Raw genomic sequence first — 13,956 nt, 5'->3', positions numbered from 1 at the left:
CAAGTCAATGCATGGGGAGATTTTTAAAAAGGGAAGGAAAACTTAGCAGCTTTTCATTTTTAAAGACTATCTAAAAAGCAGTACACAAAGCTCCACGTTCTTCATTCTAACCAGTGATGGCAAAATTTTCCAAGCGTTCAGTGATACAAACTTGCCATGGCACAAGCCCCATGGGTTTGCCACCACAGTCCTAAACCAGGGAGCTCTGCGCACACCTTTCACATTCAAATCTCTCACACTCATTCCGTCTTCAGTGCTGGGTGGGAAAAGAAGACACAGATGGGACACAACTCAACACTCACGTTTTCATCCTGCTCTTCGTCACTGTCAAAGTCGCTCACCACTGGCTTTGCTTTCCCTCGATTTGGCCTTTTCTTGCCTTTTCCTTTGTCCCGGCCTTTCTCTTCTCTCTTATTGAGCTTGATTTTCACCTTAACAGATTTTGCTACAATAGAAACAGACACAGTGAGGACTTTCAGGGCCATCTTGTACAAGGAAAGTCTACCGCCGACAAGCCAAAGCACCCAGTGTGCCTCTCCTCATTGTCTGGCGAGGCAGTGCCCTGTTTCACTGGCAAATTGTTCTCTGCCCAGAAGATGATACAGAGTCACATGCAACAGGCAGCAAAAGGAAAAGGAAAAGAGATCTTCCTGATTCCGAGTCCCTGTTCCCTCTCCTCATGGCTGACAGGTAGTAAGTACAGTGTGTGAATGGGGTATGCATTTATTTGATAGGGATTTTGCATTAAAAAATATGAAAGGACCCATGATTGTACTGCTTAGGTAACTCTAGAGCAGTTCTAGCGAACTGATGGCATGTGTGCTCCAGAGGGCACACGGAGCCCTCCTGGTGGCATCGAGCCAAGTCCCTATCCTGGCACCAGCAGCTGAGCCCTGACTATTCAGGTTTAACTGCAATGTTGGCATGTTGTGATATGTGGGTTTTGGGTTTCAGTTTGAGCACTTGGTATCTAGAAGTCTCACCACCATTGGCTTAGATGGCTTAAAAATAAATCTCAAAGTCAGGGAGGGTGATACTGGCCTATAATTCCAGCACTCCAGAAGGCTAAAGAAGCAGGATCCAAGTTTGAGCTCAAGGGCCGAGGAGATAGCTCAGCAGCATAAGCACACCTGCCTGGCAAGCGCTAGGTCCTGAGTTCAATCCCCAGTACAAAAATAAAAAATAAATAGATAAAAGTCAAGTTTGAAATCAGCTTGGGTAATGTAATGAAACCCTGTCTGAAATTAAATAAAGAAAAAATGGGGCGCATAGCTCAGTGTAAAGGCCTTCAGTTCAAAACCCAGTATTAATAAACAAAATAAATTGAAATAGTTGAACGTGTTTAATGGCAAAGGCACAAAATGGCAAGTAAAACTGCCTTTGAAGCTTCCTTTTCGCCTACATTTGTCTCTGCAAATATATCCATTTTTCTGTGTATAAGTTTATAGGCTCTATAAAGAACGCGCACATACATTTGCATGTTTTGCATAGTTATTACAAAGGGATGCTCACCCATGCCCATGTTCCACCCCTCGCTTTTTATCACACGTGGGATGCTGCTGTGCACCAGCTCACATGCTCCTGCCTAATTCTTACTAGTGCTCAAAACATCTCCACCATGAGGTGCACCACAATGCATTTGAACAGTCCCCGAGGATGGCCGCTGACTTTTCCAGCTTTTCTGCCAAGGCAAAGTTGCCCTATACCTGCTTGTTCACTCATCCTGACAGAACGGAGGCGAGGCAGAGTGGTCACAGCCCATGGCCTCTTTCCTACTGTGCTCTTCCAAAGGAACCTTCAGAAAGAGGCTCAATTCCACTCTGACAGGGCCATGATGAGGAGACAAATGTTCAAATGGACAGCACAAATGTAGGTGTGGATCTTAGGAACAAAGAAAAGCCGCTCGGTGGCCTTGTTCTGGGACAGGCACCCATAAAGGGCACTTCTGGTGCTTGAAGGGAAGCTCATTGAGAAGGGGGGTCCTCTCACTCCAGCCAGCTTCCTAGACTACCAGTTTGATGTAGCTCAAGACGCTTGGACACGTATGCTGGGACGGAGCAAGGCATAGCTCCAGCAGGAACTTCAGAGAGCACACAGTATCAGATGGATTTCATGTGGGGGTCTGTGCGATAAAAATGTAGTTTTATGTGCTTCTCCCATCATAAGCAGGGAAAATGTACAGAATTCCTAGTCCAGGTTTCTACCCATTATTCCCAGATGTCTGCCATGTAATGTGCTCTAAGTAGTAGCCACAGATGGATATTTATTTGGAGGGAGTCAGGCTATAAAAATCTGATGCCAGGCTGAGGAGATGTCTGAGTAGAATAAGTGCTTCCCTGGCAAGCACAAGGGCCTGAGTTCAAAAGAAAGAAAAATTTGATGCCAGTAATCAGGTATACTGAGTATTTTTAAACAGCTTGAAAAGAAAAAGTGGTGTCTACCTCTATGCAGGTTGACCTGTTCTGGATATGAGAGTATATAAATCCATACAGGTGTGAAAATATATATTATGAAGAATAGAATGTGGGACCCTCTAAAGCTGTCACCCTTGTATGCCAATGGATTTGGACCTCCAGAAATCCTACCTGCCAGGCTGCAGTAGGCAAGCAGGCTAATCAACCATCAGGCTGAGACCTCCGACCAGCTACTGAAGGAGCTACACTGCACCCCATACAGCTCTGCTCACCAAGCAAGGTAGACAGAATGCTAGTTCCAACCCCCCAAACTTGTTACCTGACATAGCAAAAGGCATTTTCCAGGTGACTCAAGGTAATGACATAAAGCACACTAGCACAGGAACTGAATTGTGCTGACAACCAGAATGAGTGAGGCAACGTGCTTGCCCTTGCCTCCCAGCCTGCTGCCACCCTGCTTCAATGTCACAAGAAGCAAGCTGGACCTGTGACCTATGGAAGTACAAGGTGATAAACTTGTGTAGTATTAAGCCATTAAGTTTGTGGTCATTTCTTGTAGCCGCAGTAACGAATTACACAAAGGCTCCAAAGATGGGGTGAAAGCTGGTGCAAAGAATACAATGCATTGTGTGCATTCATTAAGGAATGCGAGTACATCTTGTTCAGAAACATTGCTTGCTTTAAAAATGTTCATGTACAGAAAAATTATGCTATAAATTATATATACGAATGAAATCTAGAAGGCAACTTTGCAAAACACAATGCTATACTAGGCAATGGAATTATAAGTTGTTTATATTATACGACTTATAATCTTTCATGTTTAAGGTCTGTCTGCCCTGTTGTTAATATGTATTGTGACTAGTGGGATGCTGGGGAGTGGAAACAAATTAGGCTTCTGAAGGCAACCTTTCCTGAAACAGTAAGGTTATCGCCATGAGGGCAGAATTTAGGGGTTCACCAAATAGCTTTGTAAAGCAATATCTGAAAAAAAATGTGAAAACTGCATTGTGAACAAAATAGCAAAATTTTAACAATCAAGATGAATAACCTCTCACCAAAAACAAAAACTAATCGTGCTAGGGTGAATAAAATGGACCACACTATTCTAATTCTGTTTTTAGAAAGTGCCAGTGCTGGGGAGACAGCTCAGCAGTCTAAGTGCTTGCCTGGCAAACTCAAGGACCAGAGTTCACTCCCCAGTACTGCATGCCATGCTGGCCTGAAAACTGGGCATGGTGGTGCCCACCTGTAATCCCAGCACTGAGGAGGCTGAGACAGGAGGATCACTATGAGTGTGAACTGCATAGCAAGACCCTGTATGAAGAAAAGAAAAATAATTGATCTAGCCCAGTGTCCCTATGAGTTTGATTCCTGGTACCAAGAAAAGAAGATAACTGCCAAGCTGGGCATGGTGGTGCATGTCTGTAATCCTGACACAAGGGAGACTGAGGCAGGAGGAGGATCACTGTGGAGTTGGACACCAGCTTATGCTACATAGTGAGTTCAAGGGCAGACTGAACTAGCTATATAGCAAGACCTTGTTTACAAAGAAAAAACAGTTGCCAAAGTGTGGCCTTGCATTCACCATGCCAACATCCTGCAGGACCTTGGAAAGAAGGTGGAGGTTTGGGTCCTGGTAGAAAGGAGCTGCTTATACTAATTGTGCATATTAGAACATTCAAAGGAAGGGCCAGGGAGGGGAGATAGCTCAGTAGAACAAGTGCTTGCCTGGCAAGCACAGGGTCCTGAGTTCAATCCCCAGTACTGCAAAAAGAAAAAAAAAAAAAAAGTACATTCAAAGGGAGCCCAGCCCCTTACATGCTTAGCTCAGTTCTATAGCTGAGGGAACGGAGGACACAGCCTGAGGTGTCCCATGGGCGACAAGGTAGACTTTCAGCTTAAAGCCAGATCTGTCCCTCAGGAGTCCTCTGCATTAGCTCCTGAGCATCACCTCGGAGGAGGTGCAGGAGCCAGAGGTCTGGACTCACCCTCAGACTCAGACTCCTCTTCCTCTTCCTCTTCCTTTTTCTCTTCCTCATTGCTTTCCTCCTCACTTTCTTCTTCTTTGGCAATTTTCTGCCGCGCACTCTTAAACACCGACTGTAAGACGATGGAGTCTTCGTAGATCTGAATGGTCAAAGTGGCAACGGGTAAGAGCTGAGGGCCTGAAGGGCACAACGTGCTCTTCCTTATGCAGTGCACTTGCTTTATTTTACAGGGATGATATTAGAAACATCACCATGAGCGCCTATGCTTGCATGAAGAACAACGCAAATACAGGCACGTAAATTCCTACAGGAGCAAGTCCAGATGAGGTCATTTCAGTGTGTGTGTGTGTGCACATGCACGTGCACACACTTGGGGTGTGATAGGGCAATAAAATATCCATCTCTTTAACAACAGAAAGAGTATTTTAAAAGCTACCTTTCAGCTGTGCATGGCAGTGCACGTACTCTTATAAGCCCAACACTCTGGGAAGATAAGGCAGGAGGATTTTAATTTGGAGCACAACCTGTACGATTTAGCAAGACCCTGTCTCAAAATAAAAAGAGCTATGCCATAGCTTAGTGCAAAAACTCAGGGCTGGCCAAATAGCTCAGCAGATTAAAGCACCTGCAAGTAGGCACAGGGGCCCGGAGTTCAATCCCCGGCCTGCCATGCTGGCCCAGCCCCCAAGGTGCAATGAGAGGCAATTGAGACTGGGCATGGTGGCGTGCACCTGTAATTCCAGCACTTGGGAGGCTGTAAACAGGAGAATCACTACAAGTCTGATCTAGTAGTGAAATCCTGAATACCCTGTAGACCCTTCCCTAAAATATAGACCAAAAAAAAAAAAAAAAAAAAGCTCTGAGTTCATTCCCCAGCATTGAAAAAAAGTGCTGGTAAGTATTACAGTAAAACTATGGCAAAGAACCCCTTTATGTGTTATTCCCTATTACTGAGCTCACCAGTGGCAGCCAACACACATCTAGGTATCGCCCCATTTTTAGTTCACACACACCATACCTGAGCACAGTCCTGGGGGGCAGCTATCAGTTATCAACAAAGTTAACAAATAAATTTTCCCTTAAAAGCAGAGCTGCTATCTGATCCAGCAATCCTACTTTTGGCTATGTATCTAAAGTAATTTACAGCAAGGCCTTGAAGGTATATCTGTGTAACTAAGGTCATAAAAGCATTATTCCTAACAAGCAAGTGCTAGCAATCCAAATTATCTCCAGATAGATAAATAGCTAAATACAATGTGGTGTGTATACAAATGAAATATTATTCAGCCCTGAATAGGAAGGAAATACTGTCACAAGCTGCAAGTGAAATAAGCCCTGAGGACATTACACAAAGTGAAACAATAAGCTATCACTGAAAGATTCTGAGTGAATCCACTTGTGAGGGATGAAGTACACAGTTGAGTTAATAGAAACAAAGCAGCATGGTGGATGGCAGCTGGGGTGGGGGAGAGGAGAGTTGCTTTAGGTACAAAGCATCAGTTCTGCAAAATGAAAAAGTCAGGGCTGGACAGATAGCTCAGCAGACAAAGTGGCTGGACTTCAACCCGTAGCGTGCGGTGCCACCCCGCTACCAGGGCGCGCTTACAGGGCAACTGAGACTGGGCGTGGTGGCACACTCCTGTAATCCTAGTGCTTGGGAGGCTGAAAACAGGAGAATCACTACGAGTCTAATCTATGTAGTGAGACCCTCTAGACCTTGTACTAAATACATTAAAAAAAAAGTCTTAGTGATCTGTTGCATAACAATGTACACAAAATTAACACCACTGGAACTGTATGCTTAAAATTTATGTTGCCTTTTTATAAAACTAGTAAAAAAAATTAAGGCAAAAAGAACAGCTCTTGATTTGTAGGACTATTTTGCTTTATGGTAAAGATGGGTGTGCATTTTCTTTTTCCCTTAAGTCTTGAGGGCAGTGGGAAAATGGACCCTCGCAGAGAGCACACTGTGGGAGGATCAGTGTTGATGGCTCTTAAAAGTGAGAAGGACCACAGGAGGGGCAGGAAGAAGGAAGTGGGAAGGTAAGAATAAAGAAGATATACCTGGGATGGCACCAGGTCACCTCCCGCATGATACTGTACTCAGCTACGCAAGACCTTACTGTCTGGTCAAGATGACAGAAGCTGCTGAGGATCTCAAAGCTCAAAGGAATACACGCCAGAGGCGGCTGCTGCGGGACCTGCGTGATGGGGCCATCAGCTGTTTAGGTTGGGAGGATCCAGGAAGAGGCTAGAGAGTGAGGCTAGAGGGTGGCTGGAGCCGGCACTCTGCAGAGATCAAGCTCCCACTGGAGTGCATTTGGGAAACCCTGAAGCTAGCCAGCAGGAAATGGACAGAGTAGGAAGGTAATCTAGAGTCTAGGACAGACTGGGAGTGAAACTAACCAAGGGCTGGTTGTCCCCTCATTGCAGCTCTGAGACAGAGTGTAGACAGAGGAGTTGTGGGGCCAGAAAGAGATTGGATGCATATCATAATTAATAATGCCATTTTGATCTAAGGAACACAAAAATCTATCCAGAGACTAAAATGATCATATATAGAAAGATTTTCTGATTCTCCCAGTCACTCGCTCTGGCTTGGCTATCATTGCACCATTTGCTAGATGGTTGCTAAAGTGGAAGGCTTTTTCTCAACATTGTTTGGGTTAACAGTACTAGTAACAGCTATTAACCTGGAAGGGCAAAGTCTGCAGAGGACATGTCTGGAGGATCCAATGTTCTTTAATTTGATGGATGGAATTGACACTCGGGCAAAAGATTCAGATCAGAATAGAAGCTTAGGAATTTAATAGTGGCTTGAGACCGCATTGTTTGGCAGACATACTGACCACTTGATTCTTTCTTCTTCACTGGCTACGAGAGCATTAGGTCAAACTACAGGTAGGAGAAGATGATTTCAAACAAAAGAGGTGAGTAACCGAAATGAAACTATTGTTCCTCTTGTTATTTTAATACTGTTGGTGTCACTTACATACTATTAGACATGCTAACTATGGAGAAGGGAATGCAAAATGAATTGCAATTGGACCAATAAAGATTTTTAAAAGCAATTACAGGCAGTTTTTTCTCATATGCTTTGTTTTAAATCACAGCACTTTCACCTGCTGATGCAAAGTTACAATGAGAAAAATCAAGGCAAACATAATTAAATGTAGGATTTTTCCAAAAGCAAAAAATGGCATGGCAGCTTCAGAATGGATTACCTTACATGATTCACCTGAATTCCTCCTGCAATTAGAGACAAACCTTGAAAGGAAATGGGGGCAGGAGCCAGCCCAGCTGCCGCACAACAGTACTTTGTAAGTGCCAAAGCCTTGATTTCCTCACACAGGTAGCAAAGAATGCAACCTTTTTTTCTTTTCTTTTCTGTTCTTTTTTTTTTTTTTCATTTTTCCTTTGCTAGGGTAAAGTAGCTATGTCTCACAGTAAAATCGAAATGCTTTGTTTGAAAAAACAGGCATGTTGAAGGGTAGAGACTTTACAGACAAGTAGAGACGCACCTGGGATCCCTCCAAGTTGAATGTCTGAGCATTGTGACACAGAAGCATGACATCTTTCTCCAGGTCGCCCAGGCTCCGGTACTTATGATTACGGATTCTTTCCTGATAGAAATTGTGGATAGAACAGAGGGAAGGAAGAGGAAAATGCAATAATCAGTACTTGCGAAAGCCTGATCTTTTCTTTGTCTTCACAGCCTACAGCCCTGCCAGGGTATGGCACTGTTCAACCCAAAGAATGCCACTCAGGGCAAACCACTCCCACCAGTGTCCCTTCACTTAGGGATCCTTGGACTTAAACAAAACAGGCAAAGGGAATCATACAAAAACTCTGAGTATAATGGTTATGCAACACACAAATGCGTAAAGTCAGCCCTGCCTTTATGGTGGCAAGCCCTGTGTGTGCCAGTGGTAGACCAGATGCCTCTGGCGACTCCCACCTCTGCCCACCTCCATGCACTCAATACTTCTTTATTTACCAGAAGAATAAAGTTAGTGAATCCAATATCTACCTTTATCTTTTTGAAGTCCACTGGCTTCCTAATTAATTCATAGTATTCTGGTAACTCTTTCCTGGACGGTAACTGAATGAAGACCTCACTGAGCTGCCGCCCTGAACTGTAGAAATGGGTGAAACAAACAGAAACAAAGCAGATCAAGCACTCTTCAGTGAAGGTTTCGCCACGGCTAACTTCTAATCATATTAAAACACAATTAGCCCCTGTTCCTGCCACAGATGAGAATTACTCTGTGACTTTCTTTTATAGCAAATCTCTCATTGTGCTATTTAAAATATCCTATTTAACAAAAAAAAAAATGCATTTTAAATGAATAACACAGTTGGTTAAAAATACACACAACCATTATTTTCATTCCTCTTTGTCTTCAAATTCATTTTATATTTAGAAGTATCTCCGATTATACTCTGGAAGTTCAAAATGAAAACCTTCTGTATGCTGCCGGTTACTATCTCTTTGGTCTTAGAGTACCGCACACCCCATGAGCCACACACGGCTTTATCACTTGCTCCAGGAAACCCTTTATCTGGCTGCCTGCACTTATCTGTGTGTGGAGCACTTTGGGCAAAATGGAACACAGCCTTGAGTCTAGGTGCCTCATGTTTCTAGTGTCAGTGCTGTGTCATTGCCCCAGATGCACGGTGGGTTTATGTAAAAGCAGGTTAACGGGTACAGAGGCTTAGCACTTTGTAATTTTGAAAAATAGGCTGCCAAGCAATATAAGCTTTCACATCCCTTAATATTGGAAGCAGATGTGGTTAAAGGAACAAAGACATAATTTAGGTTCAAGATCCTAATATCTGATTTGGCCGACCCAGATCAATAACAGCTTGTGATATATGCTATAGTCATTTTTCACAAAAATCTGGCTCCTCTTAAGATGCCATCTCTACCTTCTTTGTAAAGCCAGCAATGCCAAAAAAAAAAAAAAAATCATAAATCACTGCCATGTAAATTTCAGAAGGTGATTCCAGGAGTGCTTGGGAACGTGAGGAACAGTGGCAAAGCATGAGTGACAATATGCTGTTTTAATCCATGGTCTCAGTTGTATAATTAAAAAATAATCATAATGACAGTTATCATAAAAAAGGCATGCGCAGTAACTCAAATGGTTGCCTAGCAACCAGTGGGGAAAAAGCTGAAGTGCAAAGGAGTCTGCATAAATTAACCGAAAATGCTCTGTCAAAGGGATGGGAGAGACTATGCTACTCTGGGTCACTGTTTCATTTTTCTAATGCATATATGGGCCTTATGAATACTAAAACGAGGGACAAACACAAGGGGTCTGGGACTAGATGAATTCATCTTTCGTTTATTGTGGCGAGGTGTCCCCTCACCCTTGCAACCACCCTGCTCCACCTCCTCCCTGCAGGCTGCGAAATGCACTTGTACTTGCAGAACTGATGTCACAATGAAAACCAGCTTATTTACTACCACCTTTAGCATGGGGCCATGATTTCTGGCATATTCTTGTACCCCTCCTAAGAGTTATAAAGGCAAACATTATACCTGTTTGAAAAGGGCTATACAAAAGGCAATGAGAAGGATTTGTAGATACAATGAGTGGCTTCTTAAACATTAGCATTCTTTATAACCTAGGATCAATTCAAAAGCGAGACCTTTCTGTAATCACGGCTAACACCTGGCCTTCAGTGACATCTTCACAGTGTCATTTCCTCCATTGCCAACAGAGGGTGTCATTTTTCTATTGACAGATTACAAACACATCTCTGCTTTGGTGTGCATCTCACTATGCTTCTGGTGTAATAAGGGACAGGGAGCGGGAGTGTGCTAAAATGGGGACGGGAGCACACGATGCCCCAGGCAGCCATGCTCGGCCGCCTCCTGAGTCAGGACCGAGAAATCCTAAACCCCAGAAGAAGGTAAGTTTAGAGCTTTCTGTGCTCATAAAGGGGAGAACTTCATGTTGTCAGACTGGGCACTGATGCTGTAAAATGAGAAACAAATTTATTGTGTTCTAAAAATAGAACCTCACAGGACTTGATGGTCTTAGCCACTTTCTATTCTCCTTCCAAAGGACATAGACAAAAGGGTGACCCCAAGCTGTTCAGGATGGTGTCTTCCCAGTGTGCAGCTTCCACCATCACTCAGTAGCTCAGTCTGTCTGTCGCAGTCCTCCTGGGTATATCCCTCCTCCAGTCTGTGCTACAAACAACCTTGTCTACTGTTCCTGTGTCTCCTCTGTGGACACCCTCGGACCATCCTGTTCCTCCCTTTCTGACCCACCACCCATCCCAGGGCTGAAAGGCGCTTTATGTTTCTGCCTTTTTCAAATACTTCATGATCTACCTAGGATCAAGAATCCCTTTGCCATAAAAAGAAGAAATCCTCCTAAACATACCACTCTTTGCTCTCAGTTCCTCACTGCTCAGAACCTCATTCTTCCACAGATGTTTTCTGACTCCTCCCAAAGAGTGCAAATGCTTTCCATGACCTCTCCTGCTCCTGCCGTACCAGTGGTTTGACTGGCAGCTTGGACGGACAAAGTCTGGGGTTCTGGGCACCATGCCACTTTCATATAATCTGCAGAATGCACTGAGGTGGAGAGTCACTTGCTGAGGAACTTGTTTCCCCCCAAAACAACACATTAAAATGACCAAAGCGAAGCCACTCCATAGCATTTTGAATTCTTGGGATTCCTTTCTTGAACTTGAGCTGCACATAGGCTTTTAAATGTACCTTTTCAACACTTTTTCTTCGGTGCCAAAATACTTTTTTAAGTCCAGAACAATGGAGTAATTCTAATTGTATGACGCTCTGTAGCAGGCAATCTGATTTTGTTGAAATGTTTATCCTATCTAAAGGTATTTTCCATTATGTCATTTTGTACAATTCAAGGCCTAAGTATAAAATGCTAAGTCAAAATGCACTGCTTCCCACAACAAAAACAAGACACCCTTTCTTAGTATGCAGAAGGCTTAGACTTCAGATCCATTTGTACAATTATCTACCTCAGACGAAAAAGTGCGACTCTGCTTATGCAGAGACCAGGTGGGGGAAGAGCCAACCTGCAATACAATTTAACTGACTACAATGAACTGAGCTGCCAGGTACCAGTGGGCAAGCACCTCCTCACACAGAGGTGAATGGCATAAGGATATGGCCTTGGTGTCACATGGATCCAACGAGAGAGTGACACAATACTTAGAAAGGGTGGTTTGCAAACCTGCATGCACAATGAACGCCCATGCTCAGACACACTCTTGCAACCAAGATTTAATTTGCAATGCTTCACCTAGAAACTAATTTTTCCCCATTACCGCCACAAACCAAAAGGCAGTATTTTCACATTTATCTTACCATGACTCTAACATAGAAACGGCACAGATTATACATTGTACACAAACATCAGCTTTACCATGGATTACAGTTCAGGCATAGCTGCAGGCATATTAAGGATGATCTAGCTAAGAAACACAGCCTCTTAAAATATTATCTTTATATGAAATTTTCCTCCAAAAGTTTGAAGCAAAAAGATTGATCCTGGGCGAAGTGCTTTTTCCTGTTTTGTGGTTTTTGCTTTTGTTACCTGCTAATTGGTTGACAACTCCATATAGCTTTTTCTGAAAAAGAGATCTTTTTTTTTTTTTTTTTTTATTTGTGTGTGTGTGTGTGTGTGTGTGTGTGTGGCCAGCTCAGCCCACCAGGGAGCGGGGCTGGCTGGCATGTGGTGCTGGGGGATTGAACTGTGGTCCCTGTGCTTTGCCAAGCTTGTTCTAAGTAGGTGCTCCAGACCACTGAGCCATCTCACCAGCCTCAAGAGATCTTATTTACAACAACTAATGTAGGTTAAAAAACTTGGCTATCTTAATTCTGTAAGAAAGTGATGACGTGATTTAGAATACTAAAAAAATAAAATAAGATTTGGGTCAGCAAGATGTCTCAGTAGAATAAGCGCTTCCCTGGCAAGTGCAAGGGCCTGAGTTCAATCCCCGGTTCCACAAAAATAAAAATAAAAATAAATAAACAGAATACTAACTATGGCTGGAAAGGGTTTTATAGGAAAATTAGTAGGGTTCTAAAGGAATCACACAGGAAATCACTTGGGAAGAAAACTTTAAAAATGAGGTCTGGGACTAGCCAGATAGCTCAGCAGATTACAGCACCTGCTTAGGCAGACCCAGGGGCCCCAGGGGCAGGGGTTCCATCCGGGATGTGCTGGGCTGGTCCCGCCTCCTGTGCTGACCCCACCCCCGGGGCAGGTGCACTGAGATGGCAGTTGAGCCGGTGTGGTGAGGGCACTTGTAATCGTAGCACTTGGGAGGCTAAAAACAAGAGGATCGCTATGAGTCCGATCTGTGTAGTGAGACCCTGTAGACCCTGTATTAAATACATTAAAAAAAAAAAAAAAGCCCTAAGAGGTCCACCCCACAGTGAAATGCTCCTGTCCTATGTAACATGTGCTACTGAAAAACTGCCTTATCACCACAGAGGCATGCCTGGTGCCCAGAGAAGCCCAGACACAGGAGCAGCCAAGAAAATACAGGCGCTGTCAGAACCCTGTATAGACCGTTGAGCTGCCTCATCTGTCTCCCTAAGCATTGATTGGAAATTCCTAACAAACATGGACTGTGACCTTCCAGGCTCCCACAGCATCTAAGAAACAAGAGCAAAACACAGCAGGATGAGAGCAGATTTGTTTTCCCGAGTGGAACTGGAAGCTGTCACAATCACTCCAGCCTAAGGATCAACAAGATGGAGACACACCACGTTCTTCAGTTATTAAGAACAAGGATGCATCGGGCTCGTGCAAGGTGAAGACCAACAAATCTCAGAGCTAAAGGGTCTGCGGGCTCTGCCAGAGAGCACCAAGCCTGGGCCTGTATCCTGGATACAGTCACACCCTGTTACACAATTTTAAGTTTTGTGTCCTGGGCTGAAATTCATATAAAGATACATACCTGAAAATGTTCATTAGGGTTACTGAAATTCAAAGCAGCTGAAATGTTTAACAGGGAAAGGACAAGTGATGGCCTGCTAGAGATTGTAAAGTTGTTGTGCTTTTAAAGAATGTAAAAAAAATACTCGTTAGGACATGATAAAACCCCAAAATACTCATAAAATTTTAAGCGTAGTACAACTTCAAAGTTTTTAAATAGACATAAAATAAGGATAAGAGGAAGCTGGGTGTGGGGGGTGCACATCTACAACTCCACCATTCTGGGAGGCTGTGGGTGGGGGATGGCAAGACTGGGCCTGGGCAGGAATGCCCTGGGCTTGATCCCCAGTGTCATAAAAGGTTTAAAACAAAAACAAGAGCAAATATGCCAAAGCATAAAACCCAATAATGTACTCTTACTCAATAAAAAGATTTATAATTGATGTTAGTTAGAACTGTGTTATCCACAAAATAGATTTCAACATTTACTATTAGGCTACCTGTTCCAAATCAAAAATCTCATTTTCCTCCAGAGGAATAATGACTAAGATTCCTATGGCCAGCTTGTATTTACTAGTCATGCTTTCACCAATTGGCACCTTTTTTTTTTTTTTT

At 43.5% G+C, this 13,956-nt stretch overlaps 1 protein-coding gene across 5 annotated transcripts in view; it reads right to left on the bottom strand.

Moving 5' to 3' along the window:
* Positions 1-221: 221 nt before the first annotated feature.
* Smarca2 (SWI/SNF related, matrix associated, actin dependent regulator of chromatin, subfamily a, member 2) overlaps positions 222-13,956 on the bottom strand; it is a 189,710-nt gene continuing 175,975 nt past the window's right edge. For 4 of the 5 annotated variants that reach the window (XM_023721884.1, XM_023721882.1, XM_023721881.1 and 1 more), the window contains 4 exons: positions 8,436-8,541; positions 7,927-8,028; positions 4,406-4,544; positions 225-445 (listed from right to left, as the gene is read on the bottom strand). In XM_023721884.1, the coding sequence (XP_023577652.1) occupies positions 240-445; positions 4,406-4,544; positions 7,927-8,028; positions 8,436-8,541 (553 nt within the window). In that variant the 3' untranslated portion in view covers positions 225-239. Of the gene's footprint in view, positions 446-4,405; positions 4,545-7,926; positions 8,029-8,435; positions 8,542-13,956 lie in introns of all 5 variants that reach the window. The other variant, XM_023721879.1, reaches the window with a different exon arrangement.

The sequence above is a fragment of the Octodon degus genome, unplaced genomic scaffold (assembly GCF_000260255.1).
Source record: "Octodon degus isolate 3935 unplaced genomic scaffold, OctDeg1.0 scaffold00087, whole genome shotgun sequence".
In the NCBI taxonomy this organism is placed as follows: Eukaryota; Metazoa; Chordata; class Mammalia; order Rodentia; family Octodontidae; genus Octodon; species Octodon degus.
This window is presented reverse-complemented; position numbering and strand designations above follow the sequence as displayed.